Source organism: Vitis vinifera, chromosome 4 (genome assembly GCF_030704535.1).
Source record: "Vitis vinifera cultivar Pinot Noir 40024 chromosome 4, ASM3070453v1".
Lineage (NCBI taxonomy): Eukaryota > Viridiplantae > Streptophyta > Magnoliopsida > Vitales > Vitaceae > Vitis > Vitis vinifera.
The window spans coordinates 555292-576387 of record NC_081808.1 but is presented as its reverse complement, the minus strand read 5'-3'; the positions used below and the strand labels follow the sequence as shown (position 1 = coordinate 576387).

General features: G+C 30.1%; 2 protein-coding genes across 3 annotated transcripts; one reads left to right on the top strand and one right to left on the bottom strand.

Moving 5' to 3' along the window:
• Positions 1 to 4956: 4956 nt before the first annotated feature.
• LOC100242412 (vacuolar protein sorting-associated protein 32 homolog 2-like) lies at positions 4957 to 11282 on the top strand. Of its 2 annotated transcripts, none has more exons than XM_002275962.4 (8): positions 4957 to 5257; positions 5385 to 5500; positions 7845 to 7944; positions 8898 to 8983; positions 9066 to 9157; positions 9804 to 9918; positions 10002 to 10191; positions 10990 to 11282. In XM_002275962.4, exons 2-7 carry the CDS (start codon positions 5429 to 5431, stop codon positions 10185 to 10187), a joined length of 651 nt encoding a protein of 216 aa, XP_002275998.1. In that variant the 5' UTR covers positions 4957 to 5257; positions 5385 to 5428; the 3' UTR covers positions 10188 to 10191; positions 10990 to 11282. The 2 variants fall into 2 exon arrangements, with proteins under 2 accessions (XP_002275998.1, XP_019075220.1); XM_019219675.2 differs by having other exon boundaries at positions 4978 to 5257; positions 5343 to 5500.
• A 4627-nt stretch (positions 11283 to 15909) lies between these two features.
• Positions 15910 to 17487, bottom strand: LOC100266257 (transcription factor RAX1). Its single transcript, XM_002278510.4, has 3 exons — positions 17220 to 17487; positions 16805 to 16934; positions 15910 to 16652 (listed from the first exon to the last, which is right to left on the bottom strand). Exons 1-3 carry the CDS (start codon positions 17353 to 17355, stop codon positions 16124 to 16126), a joined length of 795 nt encoding a protein of 264 aa, XP_002278546.1. The 5' UTR covers positions 17356 to 17487; the 3' UTR covers positions 15910 to 16123.
• Between the last annotated feature and the right edge of the window lie 3609 nt (positions 17488 to 21096).

Sequence of the window (21096 nt, the reverse complement as noted above, 5' to 3'; positions counted from 1 at the left end):
GTCTCAATTCCAATTTTATCATTTGGAAGCTTGGATTGAAAACTTTAGTTTAATGGGACCCTCTCTCTTAAATGAGTTTGAGGAAAGTAGATGTAGGTTGGATTTGTCGAATCACAACAAAAATAGAGCTTGCATTTCTCTATCTCTCTCTTTACTTTTATTGAGTTATTAATTATTTAATTAAAGGTGTTTATAAAAAAAAGTTTTTGAACTCAATTCACCCTCTTTCTTATGTATTTTTATTTAATGTAATTAGCCTTGTTTTATAATATTATTTGGAAAGTTGTTTTAAATATATATAAAATTATTTGAATAAATTGTGTTTAAAAATATTTTGCTATTTTAATTTTCTTAAAACATTGTAAATTTAATTTATATAGTTTAATTAAATTAAAGTAACATCTTATTACAAACAAAAACAGTTTTGTAATTACAAATAAATCTAAAAATAAATAGTTTTTTCATTCAAACATGAATAGTAATATTATAATATCATAAATTATATTTTATATAAAAAACATTGTTTTAGTTTATGTTAGAAAAATATGAATATTAGCATATTGGTAGAAGCATAATTGATTTCTTTTTTTTGTTAAAAAAGAATAATAATGATTTAAAAATAATAAATGTTAACAATATTTTATTTAAAATGGATAATGAATAAAGTTTAACTTTTTTAAAATGTAAATAAGGGAAGTTTTTTTATTATATATACATATTTAATACTTAATTACAAACATAATATTCTATAATATTTTGATTTAACATACAATTAATTTGATTAGTTTTTTGAATTCTAGATTATTCTTAAAAATTAAAAGATTTTGTAAAACCAAGGTTGGTTAATTTTTGTTTTAATGATAGTAAAAGAAGGTTTTAAACTAATAACTCATACTAAATGTATTTTAAGAATATTTATAAATAAACAATCAAATATGTATAAAGCTAAAGACAAATCAATAAGAATGAGAAGACTTTAAAAGAAAAAAAATCAATTAAGAGTATTAGTCGTGAAACTCTTTGTAAGAGTTGATATACTGAGATCATACATTTCATTTTTACTTAAATACCTAAAATCATCAAAGTGCATAAATCAATCTTATTATTATTTTAAAATTTTGGATGGTTTTATGTTTTATTATTATTATTATTATTATTATTATTGTAAAGTTAATTACAAGTTACCAAAAGTTCAAAGCCTCAAGTCAAGGTCTTTTGTGCACTTTATAGGCTTGACTAGTAGAGGTACACTTGTACTCTTTCTCTTCTAGTAGCATATATTCAATCGGTCAAGGTTAAATCTTAACTAGTTGAACACTCATTGAGTTGGTTAGGTAATGGTAACCTCAATGGCTAGCAATTGGTTTGATCGATTGATCGAAAAGTCAACCTTAAAGTATATTTAATGGCTAATTTGTATGTTCAACTTCTATTTAAAGGCTTCCAACTTCTTATATGGTTAGAAAAAGAGTTTTAAATCATTATTGAATATTATTCGAGCCCGTGAGGAGTGTTTTTAGAATGTATTAACTTACAAACTTGTATATCATTTTAGTGACCATTCAGCCATAGTTTCTTTGTATTCCACTTAAGTATATATTGTAAATTGAGAATTTTTTCTTCATTTTTATATCTTGTGAGGGTGCTGTGGAACCATGATCCAAAGGGAATAATCTAGAGACTTTATTTTGAGAATTCTCAATGTAAAGGTCATTTAAAACTATAATCCAAGAGGGTGTTTAAAACCATAAGTTCAAAAGGGTTAATTAGAACCATAATCTAATGGTAAAGTTTGAAGACTCGGGTTGCAAATCTTGTTAGAGGAACCCTCACTCGATTATAAGCTTGAGGAGTGTAAACATAGGTTGGGTTGCATCAAACCGCAATAAAAACAAGTGTTTGCAAGTTCTCTTTCCTACTATATTTTATATGCAAATTACTTTTTCATTATATTTGTTACATGGTTGTTATAATTGTCATTTATTATGTGTGTAAGAGAAATAATAAAATCATGACTCATAATATATCAATTTTGGACTATTATTTTTTTTTAGTGATTAGATATATTTTTTTGAGTTCCAAATTATTTTTAAAAATTATTAAACTTATTAATAAATTTAATACAAAGTGTCGTTTGATTTGAAGTTTATTTATACCATGAGAAAATTTATAAAGATATAATTATATGTAAAAAAAATAAATAATAAGTAAACAACTTTTATTTATTCTCTAAAAACTATTATCTTTTTCATTTTTTTTTTAAATTGGAAGCATAGAATAATGATCTATCTCTCTTATGGGTTTTTTAAAAACAAAATATGAATGATAGGTGTTATGAATTTTTGAAAACAAAATATGGATAGTTGATGTTATGAATTTTTTAAAACAAAATATGAATTTTTAAAAATAATTTTATGTTATTACGAATATATAACTTATTTTTTAATCACACACAATATACACAAAACAGTTAAAAAAACAAAAGTCAATTAAATATATTTTTGTTTATGATAAATAAATAAATAATTAAATGCTTTATAAAAATACTGTCACTAATTTTGTGGTTTTTAATAATGTTATTTTTCATCTATTAATTATGGAAAAAAAAAATACAAGATAACATCTCTTATCATATTATATTAAATTAACTTTAAATTAAATTATACTTAAATTGTTGATTTAAAAATTATTATTTAATTTATTATTTTAAATATTAATGTTGTTTAAAAAAATTAACTTAAAATTTATTATAAATCATCAAATTGATATATTTATCCTCATAAATTAAAATTATGGCAAAAGAAGTCGAATAATAATAAAGGTTGTGGAATAGTAAAAGAGACCGTGGAAGTAATAAAAACAAATAAAAGTAAAAAGATAAAATGAAGACATATATTTAAGAATATGTTAATTATTTTTACTTATTACTTAAAGTTGTTTTTTTATTTTAAGTTATATTATTAAGTTATTTTACCAAATATACTTAATTTACTTAATAACTTAAATTAAGTTATTAAGTAACTTTAAATTATTAAGTTGGTTTATCAAATACCGAGTTAAAGTAATATTTTTGAAAGATAATTTTATCATAATAATTTCATTAATCAAGTAAAAAAACCCAATGAATTCAAGTAGAGAATGAGTCTACTATTTAAGATGAGACAATTTGGAAATGGTTGTATAATTTAGAAAATAAATTTGACAATTTTTTATTATAAAAAATAGTTATTATGGAAAATGCGATTTTTTTAATAACAAATTTAAGATGTTTTTAATTATTTTTTGTGGAATATTATAAATAATAGTTGAAAATATAAAAAATATTTTTAAAAATTTTACATTTACACATGAATAATAAATTAAAAAAAAAATTATACTTTTGAGACTCAATAATGTGGGGAGCTTCCCTCCACCTGTCATTCCCAAACTTTTGACTGTTGAAAGTAAGTAGATAATCCATCTAGACCAAGATTAACTCCGTCTAGTGCAAAAGGTGAGAGATTTCCTTCTTCTTCAATGCTAGATGAAATGGATCAATTGGGACTTCCAGACAAACAAACCAACCCAATTAAAGTTTCCGAGCATTGAACAAATGACTAATCACATCCGATGCTTGACCGACGGATTAGACAACATTTACATCCAAAAATCAATGTCAATTAGTCGTTACACGCAATTAGCAACATTGGCAAACGTAAATGAACAGTTAAATATATGGTCCAAGATTCTTACATAACAACCAACAAATGACACCAGTCAATAGCTCTTGTTTGGTATGATTGCTCAGTCTGCGCTGAGATGATGACATTGATTGTCTTATTAAAACTTGTTATTCGCCTTGATGACAATCATCATAAAGGCATGAATGTACAATCAACGTTATAACTATGATGACATTTGTTCTATAAAAACTTTCGAGAAGTATGAAAAAAGTACGGTATGTACATATATAACCATTCAAAATAGTTGGATTCGTTCTTAATAGATTATGACTTAAACTTCGAAGGGTCGTATCCAAACCACCTGTCTGAACATCCGAAAGAAGTTCGTCTGACTCTAATAAAGCTAGATGAATCGGTATCTAGTTGGCACAACACTTTCAAATAACAATTTTTTTTTTCATTTTTTATAATATAATGTAAAATAATTTTCTCTCTTTCATACACAATTTATTGAAAACTTTCTATATGTGCGGGAAGAATTATAAAAATAAAACTAATATTTTATTTATCTTATTTCCTAATTAATTTGGATGAAAATGATTACATGGAGAAAGTAATTCAATTTTTATTATATTTTTAATATTTCTTAAAATATTTTGATGTGTTTTGGATTTAAAAAAGGGAGAATTATATTTTGGAGGTAGATGGGCCTTCAAATTAACAAAAGGTCTATGTAACTCTTTAAATTGAGTTGAAGGATATGAAATAGTAACGGACAAATATATCCTTTAAAAACACATATAAAATATTTTATAAAATTAAGTTAAATAATTTTTTTTCAATATTTTTTTTTTCAAAAATACTAAATTAAATAAAAGTATTTAAAAAAATATTAAATTAAATATTTTTTTAAATATTAAATTAAATAATTTTATTTAAAAAAAATATTAAATTAAATAAATTTATTTTTAAAAAATATTAAATTAAATAAAAGTATTTTAAAAAATATTAAATTACATAAAAGTATTTTTTTTAAATATTAAATTAAATAAAAAATATTAAATTAAATAAAAGTATTTTTCAAAAATATTAATTTTTTTTTCTCAAAATCAATAAAGGGCATTTTTGGAAATACTGAAGGATGATATCCTTCAACTCAATTTCCATACTTTCATTGGGTCTTGGGCTCAATTTGAAGAGTTACATGGACCTTCTGTTAATTTGGGGCCCATCTATCCCCAAAACATAATTCTCCCATTAAAAAAAACCTTATCACTAAAATCCTCGAAATTCATTTCATTTAATTTCGTCTACCATAAAATCTTCTATTAAGAAAAATGTAACCGTCTGTCACGTATCAACAGAGCGACGGACCAATCAAAGTTTAGATTTTGAACGAAAAAGGTGAGTCAGACAGGAAACTTGAGTGACAGGCAGGCACCGGGCTCCATCTCTCCAACCAAACTCTAATCGGAGTCTTCCACCTATAGCGATCCTTCTTCTTCGTACTCTCCCAAATCCTCGAACCTATCAATTCGATCATGGTTCAAAGCGTTTTTCCTTAAAACGCTAGCAACGATTTCGATTTGTTGAAGGTATGTTGTTGTCTTTGTTTTCTTTTTCCCTCTTATTTGGTTTGAAATCTGTCTAGTGATTTTGTTTTTTGTGTTTCGAAAACAGATCGCTTTGATGTACTGATTAACGGATTCGATTTTGTTGCAGCGTTTATCAGATTCTTTGATTTTCTTGTTCTATCGAAATCAATCATGTTTACGCGTTTGTTCGGGAAACCTAAGCAGGAGGCCAATGCCCTAACAACATTGGACAAGTTAAACGAGGTATGGTGGAATTTTCTTTCTATTCTGTAAGCTTCCAATTTTTTTTTTCTCGGGGAAAATATAGATTGTCTTGAAATGGGTGGTGTATTGGGAGATTTATCATAGTGATGATGCTCACACATGTATATTGATTGTTTGTTGTTTTTGAGAAGCATTGTTTTGATGTGAAATTGAAATTCCACAATGGTAACTAGTGTTCCCTTTCTTTTTTTGATGGAAAACGTTTTCAGGAAACAATTTCCAAGGAAAAAGGATTTTTTTTATTTTTTTTGGTGCAAAGAAATAAGTTATTAGAAAGTAACTCTATGAACCTGATAAATTTTAAAAGTTTGCCAAATTGCACAATCAGTTGTTACAGGAAGCTCTATAGATTTACCAAAACATGTTTGGCAGATAGTTTTTCTTAAGTGTGTACTGGGTCTATTCCCAGATTTTCTTGAATGCAATTCCTTTAGAATGTTTTATGCTGTAGTATTCATGCTCATCCATCTCAAGATCATCAATGGTGATAGGCAATTAGGTCAAATTTTAATCATGCATAACTCTTTTGGGTACCCATCCTTGGGCTCTCATGCATTTTGACAAAAACTAAAGGTGATGACATGTGAAATGAATGCATGATGTATGGTTGACTTGGATACAAGTTCTAGGCTGTTGTTATTTATTCTAAATATTGCAGTTATTTTAAATATTTTAAAGTAGTGCAAAAGGGTGAGAGGCCAAAATCACACTTACATTCTCCTCTAATATATTACGAGAGAAGGCTACACATTGATGCATGTGCAAATGACCAAAACATTACGAAAGATACATAGGGATAAGAGAGCAAGAATTTTGAGAGTTTCGTTTATCCTTTTCAAGTTATTTCACACACTTGTGTTTATTATTTATAAGCTATTTGTAAAATCAATACTTGTAATAAACTAAGGGAGTTGCTGATCTTTATTCACTTTATAAGAGTTTGATAAAAAAATTGAACCCGAACTTTTTACGCTGGAGTTCATCTTTTAATTTTTTTTGGGGGGGTGGAAGATTTTTTTTTACCTCAAAGTATTTTCCAATGAAACAAAGTATTAGGACTGGAGTTTGCAGTTCATCCTTGTATGTCATGCTATAGTAGGTCCTGTAGGACCACATGGTGACCCTGTTGGAGTGGTCCTCCATGGCACCTTGTTAGTAGCTGGGTAGCCTATATAGCTTAATGGACCATACATAAAGTGCTGACTGCTGAAAAATATATTTAATGTTTTAAATTCTCCCTTTTCTTTCTATTTTGTGGTGCTTAATAATTTATTGTTGGAGCTTTATTACACTTGTCATGTTAACCAGTCCTCAATGCTTTTCATAATGTCGAGAAAAATGAAAAATTAGTTGTTTCTGTGTCCATAGGAGCTTTTATTTCCTGTTCACATGTCATGTTGTTAAGAGATCATTTTTTCTGGCTGAGCTTTGGATCATTTTACAATTTGGTATCCTTCCAATAAGATCAGTGCTGCACCAAAAATAAAAAAAGGAACAAAAAGATTGGGCAGCCCTGTGATCCTCAAAAGCTCATACAGACTCTCATTAAGTTCCTTTTGCAGTGGTCTAGGGTCTTGCTTGGGTTGGCTAATTGAACATTATTAAACTTTATAGGTAGTCTAAGTTGTGGATAAAAAGGTCATATTTTTGTTGTTTTCTGGAGGGGTGTCTTCTTTTTCTTTGACATCTCTTGTACATGCCTTGTGTATGTAGGTTGTGCCCCCTTTTATTAGGTGCTTTCTGTATGAATTTCTGTTTGCCTATCAAGAAAAATTGGGCCACCATGTGATAATTTTCATTTTGTAGTCAAAGTGTGCACCAAATGAGCATCATTTGATGAGTTTTAATTATCCAATTTGAACGTCCTCCTCTTGCAGAATTTTTTCAAAAGTTTCGACCATTCTCTCTCAACATTCCTCTTTTAATGAAAAGGAATTACAAAATTATTAAAATAAAATGAGTTTTGATGGATTTGCTCTACTAAATATAGCTATCAAGTGTAAGGTTAATTTCATTTTCCTTGTGTGACATGGGTTTTTCTCTGGAAGCCTCACACACCATACAGTCTGTACTGTATCCAAGTTACATGTGGTTATGAATGTTGCTTACCAGCTATTGTGAAGGCATCCTTGTTACTGCATTACTTGTGGGTGTATCTGGACTGGAAATGGATTATTAATTTGCTATTTCTGCAGGAAAGAATGTATTCTTTCTCTTGCAGAGCGGCTGATTTTTCTTTCTCATAACAGCAGAATTTATCATTGTCCATGTTATGCCAGATTTTATCTGCTAATTTTTCCTTTTTTGTTGTTATTATATTCAGACACTTGAAATGCTAGAGAAAAAAGAAGGTGTCCTTTTGAAGAAGGCCGCTGCAGAGGTTGAAAAGGCTAAGGAATTTACTAGAGCAAAGAACAAAAGGGGTATGATAGCTATATATACGAATTGTCACTAGTGAAAAGAACATTAGGTTTTGGTCTTCTTGTTTCCTGAAGCAATGCTCCATTTTTCTCAGCTGGTTTTGATTTCAATAGTTTGATCTTCATGTTGTATGATGTATGCCTCTTACATATATATGTCTCATCTGCTGTTTTCTTATGTGCATTTGGATATTTTATGAAAATAATGTATTTGCTTTATGTTTTATATAATATTCGGACAGAGAAGCTTTTTCCCATAGCATATGAAGTGAGTTTATTCCATGTTTTGCATTGTATCATTTTTGGTTTCAAGAATAATATAATTTGCTCTAATAAAAAAAATAATATTACAATTTGCATTTTTTTGCCATTCAATTTTTGTATCGCCTAGTTTTTCAACAATTTAAATATGGTATAGACATATAGTAAGGATCCCATTTGAAAGGGATGAATATGTGACTTCAAATGTTATGAGAAACTATGTGACTTCACATGTGGGCTGAATTCATAATATTTACTATTTTTATGTCTTCTTTTCATATAGCATTAGAAGTAGTTTCACTGTAGATGGTATATGAGAAAGCAATCATAGAGCTTCTCTGCATAGTAAATTCTTTTTTAGGATCTTATGCTGATGATGTTGCACTTGCTTTCTCCCTTCCAGATCTCCTGTTGGTCACAGTCCTGATTATTTGATCATGATTATGTCATTAAGTCATGATCATGATCCATGTATGCAATGATGTCATGATTTTGGATCTGTAATTTTGATATTTTGATTTTCCTAAGCAGAATAAATAAATAAATTAGAGAGACAAGAAGAATATAATTTATGATATTATTTCATTGCATGATTAGGTTTTTCTTATATATATATATATGTATGTACACCCAAAATTTAAAGATGCTTTATTGAAACATTTTACCTATCAATTTCATTTATTTCCATTATGCAGCGGCAATACAATGTTTAAAGAGGAAGAGGCTCTATGAACAGCAAATTGAACAACTTGGAAATTTCCAATTGCGCATTCATGATCAGGTATTCTTGTAATGTTATGCCAAAATAAATAATTCATGATAACCTCACTTTAGATTCCATATGTTTTGGGTTGGGTTTTTAGATGATATTGCTAGAAGGTGCCAAAGCTACAACAGAGACTGTTGATGCATTGAGGACTGGAGCTTCTGCGATGAAGGCAATGCAAAAGGCGACGTGAGTGGCATTTTAGTATATTTTGTTTCCATGAAGCTGCATTCTTTTGCTGGCCCTTACTACTATTAAATTAATGGATATTGGAATTTAATTTTAGTGATTTGTTCAGGACATTGTTAAGACACCTTGATGAACTGGAATCTTTTTCATTTGGACATTACTCTTTCCCTAGCATTTAGAGGACAATTCATCTCATCATCTCCTGAAACTAGAGCCATCATTGTGGAAGATAGTAAAAAGCTGAAAACTACATGTTGTCATGAAATGTTAGATATGATCTTCAACAAGCAATCAGAATAGTTTTGTTTCAAATGCTGAGAAGACAAAAACAGACACATTTTAAATGCTGTAGAAAAGACAATGGGATGAATATAGGATTTGTCAATACACTCTTTTATGCATATAGCATGCCAAGGTCACTAATGTGACCTTTTCCTTTTTGGGTTAAAAAATAATACTGTGAGAATGACAATTGCATGAATCTCCTATCCTGCCTTGGGGTTGGTGTTAGCTCAAACTGCATATTTTCAACATCCTGATAGCAGTGAGAAACGAGGTTGCAATTTAAAGTAATCCTTTGCATTTAAATGGACTACTATGTTAGAGAAAATTTCTCATATATTTTAAATGGCATGTTCTTATACAGGAATATTGATGATGTTGACAAAACAATGGATGAGATTAATGAGCAGACAGAGAACATGAAACAGATTCAGGAGGCATTAGCCACACCCATTGGTGCAGCAGCTGATTTTGATGAAGTATTGCCTCTAGAAATTGTAAACAATCTCTTTTATACACTTCTTCCATTGAAGAGTTAAATCAAATGTTTCTGTCATTACAGGATGAATTGGAAGCAGAGCTTGAAGAATTAGAAGGAGCTGAATTGGAGGAACAGCTTCTCCAGCCTGCCACAACTGCCCCAGCAGCACCAATCCCTGCAGGCAGAGTACCAGCCCGCCCAGCTCCTCAGAGGAACACTGCTGAGGATGATGAGCTTGCTGCATTACAGGCAGAGATGGCACTTTAAGAAGGTAATTTGCTCCTATCCCTATGTTCAACCCGATCTTTTATACCCCTTCATATACTAGTACAGTAGCAAGCAATACTTTGCTCTACTTCATGTTCCAACTGTCTTTGATTATTCAGATGCTGCTGAATCAGGGAATTCACATACCACATGAAAATAATACCATGTGAAAGCACATGTGCATACTTCAAAATGGAACCATTATCAAATAAAAGGATGGGAGTTACTATAAAGAAAAGCGGTGATAAAAAATTGATGCCAATTCATTAGTTTCTGAAATTGAGCCTAGTCCTGCTATGAAAACTCATGAAATGCTATGAATTAAGGGACATTTGGATGTGCTATGGAAATGTCTGTGTTTGTTAGACAAGTAAAGTGTGATTTTGAGACATTTTTTATAGCATGCATAAAACATCAACTGGGTTTCCTTTTTACTTGGCCAATTACAGTGTTCTCTTCATATTGCACTTCCAACTAGTGTTTCCAATCTGTAAAACTCAATATGTCTCGTTCATTTCCATCTCACATCCATGTGCCAGGAAACTATATCGATCTGAAGTTCTGCATAAAACAAGTCTGAATTATTCAATGTTCTATTTTTTGGATTTGGTCTCAAAATGCATTGTTGAACTATTTTTTGCCCTTTATTAAGAGAAGAGCCTGTGCCTGGATCTGGATGCAAGCATTTTCTTCCATTTAGGAGTCGGTCTTGCATTTTAAATCTTTCATCACCTGAATGAATTACACTTATGTTTTGGCAATTTGAAAAGATCTGATTGAGTTTTACTGAGTGTCTTGGCAGTTACCAATTCCAAGCAAAGACCATGTAAAGACTGGTTGTACTCTATGATTGATGGAGCCTGACAGCCTGTTACTTCACTCCCTGGACCCTCCATTTCCGTATTTATTCTTCAGCGTGCATTCACTGGTAAGGAAGCATTTGTATAGATGGCTTCAAGTAAATTACATTCCAAGTAAAATTACGTTCTATCTAAAATCTGTACCCTGCTTCTGTGGTTTCCTAAACGAGTTGGCCAGGATTGGTTGTGGACATCTGATATATCTATTTCGTATCAGTGTGATGAGATTCCCTAATTTTTCCTCGTAAGAGTTTTCACTTGATTGGCAGATAGATATTGAACAAAAATAGAAAGATGGAATTAATAGGGGGTGGGGATTGGCTCCTTATGAGTTTTCCCTTTCCTATGAATTTGTCTTCAATCAAACCTAAGTGATGCTTAGAACTGATTAGAATAATGGAAAATGATTAATATCGATGAATAATCTTCCCATGACATTGCATGCATGTGTATGCACATCACCCTTCAAGCATTATCATTATTTCTTGAACTTATTCTGTTTGTCTGTTTGCCTTGTGTGGACTATCTTTTCATTGTTCTGTAATAATCTCCTCTTTAAACTCCCCGGATAGGATTTGTTTGGTAAAAGATTTGAAAGGAAAAGGGTATTTATATAGCAAATATTCTGGTTGAATTCCTTCACCCAGGCCTAGGGTTTTGAACTTTTTCATCCTTGTTTTAACCCTACCTTCTCGAACTGCCCAAGCATTTTGTCCAGAACCCATGTGCCTGTGTTGCCCTGAGGCCTCTTTTTGCCCCAAACAGATCTTTGATTTGTCTTGGGACTGAGCCGAACTGGGAGTACGAAGGACATTTATGGCTATTTTTATTTACATTTTGCTATTTTTCTCTGACACTACAAAGAAATCAGAGAAAAAAGTTTTTCTTTTCCTATTTACTAGTCTGTTATTGTTATTTAGTTTTATTACTTGGGCATTTTTAAGGCCTTGCAGTGAATTACCTAAATATTTCATGCTCCAATTTGGTTGAAAATGATTGGTGTTTGGTCCTGAAAAGTTTAAGGGAAAGAAAATAGAGGAAAAGTATATAAAAAATTTAGGAGAATCTATTTAAAATTTTCTTTTATTTGGTTGTATACATAAAAGCTGAAAAAAAAGAAGAAGTTTAAATTATTAAGAGTTTGTTCGAATACATTTCCTATTTAAAATTTGAAAATTGTACTAATTTGTTATATAAAATATTCGAATAGATAATGATTTTAAAAACTATGATATAAAAATGTTTTACTACAAATTTAAAATTTTTTAAAAGAGATTTTGAAAGATCTATAAATTTTTTTAAATAAGAGATTCTAATATTTTTACTTCTAATAACAAAAAAAATAAGAGTTTCTATTTTTTATATGTTATATTTTTAATACCAGAAAATAGAATTTCAAAACTCCAAAAGCCTAATTTTGAATTTGGAAAAAATTTCCATTATGATTGTCTCAATTTTTCAAATGATTTAATGCACAATAAATGACATTGTTCAGACACTTCATTTGAATAGTCGTCATTGACAATGAAATTCAGAATCTCAATGTGGAAAAAATAGTTAGAGAAGTTGGAAAATGAGGGGATGATCCAAATAAATGATAGTAGTAAAATATCAGAAGACTTTTACAAGAGAGAGAATAATTCAACTAGAAGCTTAAGCGAAAATCAATAATTTATAATGTTGATTTAGATGCTATAAAATCTACAAAATTCTTATGCAATAGACTTTCTAATATAATTCAAAAGAAGTTTCTATGAAGGAGCACTTCAATTCTTTTTTAAGATTATAAACTATTTTAATAAAATTACTTTGCAAAACCCCTTAAATTTTATTTTGAATAATTTTTTATTTTTTCGCTTTATTAATAAAAAGTCAAAGTTAAAATCATAATTTTAAAAAGTAATATTTATATTATGAAAATTTTTGCATAAGCTAAAAAATTGACTTTTAAACATTATTTTTTTTAATATTATATTAATTTTTTGCTAATAAAATGATCCAAACAAGTAAAAAATTTCTTATTTATTTATTTATTTTTTAAAAAGAGGTTTTTACTTCTTATTCAGATAAGATCACACCAATCTTAGAAAAAAGGTTAATGTTAAAATGGTGTATCATAGATAATAATTTGCCAAAATGCTAAATTTAAAAATTCAAAGTCAAAAATATGAAAGTTATAAATGAGAAGAATGGGAGTTCACATATAGGATGGGCCATAACCCTAGTCTACCTACCTACCTACCTACCTACACTTACAGCCTTTGACATTGTGCCAATGCCTCGAGCATTCAAAGCAAATAAATCTTGAAGAAGACTTGTCACACACGAGAGGAAATTGAGAGGAAGCTACAACTTTCATAGACTTTACAATAGTCCACACACACTATTAGACTAAAATTTAAGTCATGAACCCATCTTTATCATTTATAATACCCTAAGAAATGGCTAGAGTTATTGACTTGAATAACATCCATGCAAATCATGATAATAATAATTATGACAAAAAAAGTAGAAAAACATTGAAGGGTTCAATGTCAAAAACTACAATTAATAATAAAGAAATTGGGTGGCACCCAAAGAGATAAAATATGAAGAGTTCCCAACAAGTTGATAGGATTCCCTTCCTAAAAATAATTTGAAGGAAAAAAATATAATCGAAGGAAGGGCCGAAAGAAAACAAAGTCATAAAATATAATTAATACAAATTTTTAAGAAAATTATGGGTCTCGAGAAATTAAATTAAATTATTAGAGGGATGGCTATTGATTCGACAAGATTAGATGTCGTAATTTTGTTTTTTAAAAAATATTATCTATTAGTTGACTATGAATAATGTTATTGTAAATTGGAGATGATTGAGATTTCTCCATATAATTATCAAAAGATTAAATAAAAAAACAAGTATTAATAAACATGATAGGAAGGTCCCCTCATGTTTGATTAATAAAAAAACAAGTATTAACAAACATTATAGGATGGTCCCCTCATGTTCTCACAATGGTTCCAAAGGAGTTGAGGGATTCAATCAACGTATAAAACAAAAACATGTTGTAATTGCATGGGTGTTTTATTAATCAAAAGATTGGAACTATTCCTCATTTAAAAAATGATTTTCCATTTGATATTCCTCGTATATTGAAGAAGGCTAATTCAAGAGTCAATAATAATGATGACATTTGCAGGGAATTTATACCCTCTTGAATCACAAGTTAGCAATATAAAAACTTCCTCCAAGAATGCTATCTCAACTTGTCCTTTTTTTTTTTTTTTTTTAATAAGCTTTTACGTTTGGGAGTTGCATTGCCCATGCTATGCAATAAATAAATGAGTACAAAATTGGCATATACTTAATCATTAATAATGCATACTTTTTGCATATAATTAATAATGGGTTTCAATTATTAGCTTGTTTTTCCTTGAAAAACTTCTAAGAAAAGCGTCCTTAAATATTACATAATATGCTACTAAATTTATAGAACAAAAAATGGATAAATGTTTTTGTACGAGAGTGAATACTACAAATCATATTAATTTCCGATCGTTACTTCCAAAAACTTTTTAGGGTTTGGTACTGTTTACAAGTTGAATAACTAGGTTAATTTTGATTTATATTTTTTTTAAAAGTGTTTTGTATCCAGTTTTGTTTTTCTAATGTCCCCAATGACTATAAAAACTTAGGGCACTTAGGCAATGGCCTTCCCTAATAATATATACAAATATTCCCAAAGCCACATGAAAGAAGGAATATTCATCTCCAAGTAATGCCACCAAGTAGTTGATAAAAGACATCATGGTTCATGGCCTAAAAGTCCAATATGCAAGCATGAAAGGGAACAAAATGCCTGGCCACCCCTCATTTAAGAAACCCTAACCCTAATTTTGAATTCTCCGTGGAACCTAGAGGTAAAGGATTAAAGATTGAATCCCATATAGTCAATAAAGCCAGGCCATGCTTGGCCAACTTTAGAATGTGTAATAACTGACCTGTCAATGGGATATGGGATCTGCCCTAAAAATAAATGCTAATAACCCTAATAATAGTGCAACTCATGTGACTTTGGGAAAGTTCATAGACATGTAGTTAAAGCATGCTAGTGGTAATTTTAGTGGTACGCTTTTGTCTTTATATCATGTGTGAGTCCAAGTAAAATTTGTACAGAAGTTCAAATTTTCTTTTCCCAGGTACCACAAAATTCAAGTTAAATTGGCCCCACGATATTTGATTAATCAATTAGGGTACAAATTCTACCCACGTGATTATGAAGTTTTGATTGAAATATCGAAAAATTCAAAACTATGACCATGACTTGATTAGAAGCCTCTATAATGCAATTTTCCTTTTTTTTTTTTGAAAATTTTAGCTAGATGAGTAAAGCTAAGGTTACTTTTCATTTTTTTCAAAATGGGCCTTAGAAAATTAATGGTTTTCTGAAAAAAAGTGACTCTTGCATCAAAATTTCAAGAGTTTTTTTCTCCTAGAAAATAACCCTTTTTTCTCATGCTTGTGGAAGCATTTGTGAAGAGATATTGTCCATTAAGGGGTAAAAAAAATTTAACATCCATTAACCCCACTTCATTTAAGATAACAAGATTTTAATTTAAATACATATAATGACATGCTCTGTAATATTTTCCCGAGCCTTGAAACAGGTCCGAAGTTTCATGAGGAGATGCACAATTGTGACCATTCAAAGACCATTTCTTCTGCACAAATTCCATTCCAAAACAGTGTGTGAGAATCTTTTGTAGTGATGAATGCTAATTGAGGAAGTTCTCTTTCTTCATCTTTGAGTTCAGACCACCCCACATGCATGATGCAACCATTATATTATGACCACTCATCAGGAAGGAACTACCAAATCTGCTGATGCCAATGCCATCTCCTCCCCCTCACATTCATTCACACCACAAAAAATAAAATTGAGTACATGGCTAAATTCATCTACTTTGATATATAGTCTCTTAAATTTCATTTACATTATAACATCTTAATTTCCATCTATCAACAAAAACCTACTTTGATCATGCCCTCTCACCCTTTTTCTTTCATTAATACTGGTTACTGGTACTACTTTGTCACAATCCTTGTGGCTTAATGTTGAGATGGGGAAACTCATCCAAACTTGCTGAACCTGGAGTAACTTCAGTACTGTCCTTCTCCTGAAACCAGAAGCCACTGATGATATCATATGGAAGATTTCCCATCCCAAAATCCATCAAAACCCCATCATCTTCCCCGCCTCGGGTACCGGGCAAGTAGCTCACATAAGATATACCAGTAGCATGATCGGTACTCAAACCACCTTGATCAGATATGAAAACATTGTGACCATTATTAGAACTTGCACCAAATTCTGATACTCCCATATTATTACTTGTACCAGTATAACCTTGAGTCAGCAATGGCGGAAAACCATGACGGTAGGCTTCGGTTACCGGCATAGGAGCAGCGGTAGGCGGTGGAGCCGAGCTGAAAGGATTAGGGTTGTTAGCAGCATTGCCATTGCTGTGAAATTTGGCTAGTTTCTTCTTCAGTTTGGTGTTCCAGTAGTTCTTGACATCATTGTCTGTTCTTCCTGGAAGTTGAGAAGCTATGACAGACCATCTAACCAAGATGAAACCAAAATTAATAATCAGAACTATATATATATATATATATATATATATTAAGCTAACAAAATTGATGAAAAAAATATCAGGAAAATAATCAATGTAGTATATGATCCGAAAGATGAAAATAAAATTAAGTGATCTTGCCTGCTTCCCATTTGATTATAGATGGCACATATGACTTTGTCTTCCTCCTCAGTAAAACCACCATGTTTGATGTCTGGCCTGAGATAGTTGAGCCACCTCAATCTGCAACTCTTGCCGCAACGCCTCAGGCCTGTAACAAGAAATCAAATTTTACTTGAATAATAAGAAATTGGGCTTTAATTCGAGTTATGGAAGAAACCCTTCTTCCAGTTTTCCTTTTGTTTGTTTGGAATTAAAGAAAGAGCACAGCTGTGAAGAACAGGTACTGAAAATTCTGGCTTGAAAACAAGGAAAATGTTTTCCGTACAGTGACATATTCGAGAAATAATTCTGTTTTTCAAGAACAACCCTTGTGCATGATTTTCCTCTATGATAAGAAAATTGAGAAATGAGAGAGAAAAATGAGAGAAAATACCAGCTTTCCTTGGCAAAGCAATCCAATTTCCACCAATGCCATGAGTCTGAACATAGTTTCTGAGAGTAGCATCTTCTTCAGGAGACCATGGCCCTCTCTTCACGTTTGCTTTGTCACAGCAAGGTGCTCTTCCCATTTATAAACCCTACAAACACCCAACCTACAAAAAAACAAATACAGATAGAAAGAGAAGAAGAAGAAGAAGAAGAAGAAGAAAATTTAGAGAAAAAGCTTAATAAGTGGGCTTCTGGTGTGGGGTTTGTAAGGGTGATCATGGCTCTTTTATAAAGCTTGACTTTGTATGACCCTTTCATTTAGTATTTCTTTATTTAATTTTTATCTTATTTTTGTTACTTCTCGTTGGTTGCGTAGAGGGACCCCGTCAACAATCAACCAATATCATCATTTCTTGTTCTTAAAATATTATTGGCTTGCTTAATGACTTTAACCATCTATCTTACTAATTTTTTTTTTTTTTTTTTCGTGATGTCTCGTACCACTCAATGACAAATTTTTAACCGTTCTAAAAATGAATTGCATCCGTGAACTCAAAGTGAATAATATTTATGATAATACTTAAAAGGGGTCGTTATTATTAGTATTTTATCGAGAATGTTTTTAAAAATAATTCTTAAAGTTAATTGATTTTTACAATAATTATATTTAGGAGGTTATTTTTAAGAATAAAAATTTCTTTAACCTTCAAATACGAAAACCCAAATATTTATATGTAGAAAAAACCAATTTCAACAATTAATTCTGCCACTTGACATTTAATTTCCATTCCTTAAATGATCATGATGGCATTGAACCACTAACTTTGGTCATAAGATCAAAAGGCTCTGAAAATGGCAAAGTCTAGGGTTGAAGTTGCCTTTATGATGAACAGGGTAATTCATATCAGTATATTAAAATAGACCTTTCATTGCTGTATACAAACAGTGGGCTTAAGTGCTGACGTGCATGGGTAGTTGATTGGTGCGTGTGGTGCACGTGCCTAGAGGTGCAAATGGTTGAGGGTAATCTCTGTGAAATGTACCTTGCCACGCAAGTTCCATGGAGGAAACCTTTTCAAAGCTTGAACTATTCAACTGTTCATGTCACAGACCTAGATTCTAAAATATTAATGAAATTATATTAAATTTAATCTTAAATATATATTTTTTTAATTGTTAAAAAATATTTTAAATTTATTCTAAAAATAAACCTAAATTCTCAAAAGACTATTTCAATCAAACACATTCTTTACTTTAAAGAATAGAGAAATTATTTTCAAATCGAGCTTGAATTATTTTCTTTAAATTCGATTATATCACATGTTATTGTTATTCGATGGACCGAGAAGATATACATTTTTTATTTCGGGCTTTTGAGTTTTGGGTTTTATATCTAAAGAGGGCTAAAGCCGGTTCAGCTTGGTCCAATGAACTCGCGCTAGCCCAAAAACCATATGGCCCTAAAAGCCCAAGTCAAACCATATGGACTACTCCAACAATCCACATTTGACTTTGGGCCACACGGCATTTCACTGAAGGAATGGACTCCTGACCCATGTCTCATTAATTGGGCTTCTACAGCCTAATACCCGCCAAAAAAGAGCTTAATAGTTAATATCGATCCTTGTCTCCAAGAATGAAAATCCACCCTGATAAGGAGGTATTAATCCAACTATCGAAAAAGCAAACTAGGTTTAGGTGGTGGTGTTTGTTTTTTTTTTTTACTTTTTGTTGAAAGCAATTTGTTTTCAGAATTTAGGTTATTTGTTTTTCTACTTTTTCATAATTTATTATAAATTTTTTACTAAATAGAAAAAGTCAAAATATATAACTTTTTCTAAATAAAAAAAATAATATATTGGTTTTTTTTTTTTAAAAAAAAAAACTTAATAGAAATAAAATACTACAAAAGCAAACAACCTAATATTTAATACTATTAAGTCTTAAAGTTTTGTTTAAAATTAAGTAAAAAAACAAACACCAGCATTATATCAAGAGGGTCGACTCGAATTCAACATAGAGGACATTATCATTGAGTCACGTTATAAAAGGTTGCTATCATCCTTTAAAATTTTAATGACTAGTTTATACTCCTAACCTCATCTAGACCGATTCTTATGAAATTTTATTTTAATAAAAGAAATATAATTTTTTATTATTATTATTATTATTGAATCCAATGCAATTGAAAAAGAAATGGGATAGTTCATGAATTTAGAAGATGAGGAGACAAGGCATTGATAGTGATGATTCCCATGTAGCGTATATCTTTATAGGTGGAATGTTGATTTCACTCGGTGCTCATGGGCCCAAATCATATGCCCATTTTCATTATTTTAAATTTTGTTGAGATTCCAAAAGAGACATATCTGTCCGGAAACACCCAGGCCAAGGCTTCAACTTCTCAATCAAGAAGAATGGCATTGGGAGACAAATGTTCCACATAAAGATAAGAGATAAAGATAGGGAAAATTTGTTGAATGGGTTCAATGAATTAGAGGACATTGAATGAGTTGGGGCATGTACACCACCAAACGATGTGAGGACCATTTTTTTGGAGACAAATTCTTATGGGTGTCAAGTGTAGGGCACATTTTGCAGACATTAAAGTCCCTTCATCCCCTGCTTCTGCAGTTTGGCTTTGGTTATAAGCTGAAATGGAAGCCAAGAATCCTAATTTCAAAACAATAATACCATTGTTATAAAAGATTCATTGAATATAAAATAATTTTGAAGAGCTCTATGCATATTTCCCTAACAAAGACTACATGACAATTCCCATTTTAGATTTCAAGAAAAAAGACCAAAAAAGAAAGGGCCACCATGATTGTTCTAGTTGCAACAACCATGCTCTAACATGATGCTTACTTTATTACTTTTCTTTTTTTCCAATTTCTTTTCGGGTGAATAAACAAAAGAAAATAAAATCACCAGAAAGTTAAAAAGATGAAAAGAGAGAAAATGACTAACATTAAACACATCTCCCTCTAAAGAAAAGGTCTCACTGATCTATTTATCTGTGGATATAAATATGATTGATCAAATGACATTAAAACCTTATGTGTTTTTATATATGTATTGTTTATCTTTATGTCTTTAAAGTTTTTGTTAATATAATATCAAATATGAAAGAGGTAAGTTTTGAAAGGAGTTCTGTTAATTGATAAATTTTTTGGATTTTTTCTTTGATATATGAAAGAAAAAAATTGAAATAAAATTTTAAAATTTCACCCATACTTTTGATTTTAGAAAGGAAATTTTAGGGATGATAATGGAAGGAGTTTTTTTGGACACTTACCTCGCCCACTTTTAACATTGTGGATAAAGATAAAAAGATATGATTTCATAGAAGGATAGGATCGAAATGGTGTCATCCATGGAGAAATTTTTGGTTTTCCTTTCTTTTTTTTTTTTTTTTTGTATTAAAAATGGGAAGATAATATTAAGTATGGTTTCAAAGGAAAGAAAATGGGAAAAGAAAAGGGAAGGAGAAAAGAAATTAGGTTAAGGTTTTTAGATGAGATAAAGAATGTTGAAGAAGAGAGTAATGCAGTCTCTTCACATGCCCCTTTTATTAAATAAAAAAAAAAAAAAAAAGCAATGGGAAAAGAGATGCACATTTTGTCATTGGAATCATACATTGAGAATTCCCCTTCCCCTAAACTAAAGTAATATTGATGCAAAATAATAATAATAATATATTCAACACTTGATAACTTCTTCATAAGTCATAAATAGCTTTTATAAGAAATGAAATTTTTATGGTTTATGTTGTAAGAATTTATTTCACAATGTTTTTTTAAAAATACTTTACTTAAAAAGTATTTTTGTGTATTTGATAAAATTTTAAAAATATTTTAATTTTTTTAAAAAATTATTTG

Coding starts and splice junctions, on each gene's coding strand:
- LOC100242412 (XM_002275962.4), top strand. CDS start 5,429: ATGTTTACGCGTTTGTTCGGGAAACCTAAGCAGGAGGCCAATGCCCTA. Junction 5,501..7,844: donor CATTGGACAAGTTAAACGAG/GTATGGTGGAAT, acceptor TATTATATTCAG/ACACTTGAAATGCTAGAGAA. Junction 7,945..8,897: donor TAGAGCAAAGAACAAAAGGG/GTATGATAGCTA, acceptor TCCATTATGCAG/CGGCAATACAATGTTTAAAG.
- LOC100266257 (XM_002278510.4), bottom strand. CDS start 17,355: ATGGGAAGAGCACCTTGCTGTGACAAAGCAAACGTGAAGAGAGGGCCA. Junction 16,935..17,219: donor TGCTTTGCCAAGGAAAGCTG/GTATTTTCTCTC, acceptor TTCTTGTTACAG/GCCTGAGGCGTTGCGGCAAG. Junction 16,653..16,804: donor TATAATCAAATGGGAAGCAG/GCAAGATCACTT, acceptor CATCTTGGTTAG/ATGGTCTGTCATAGCTTCTC.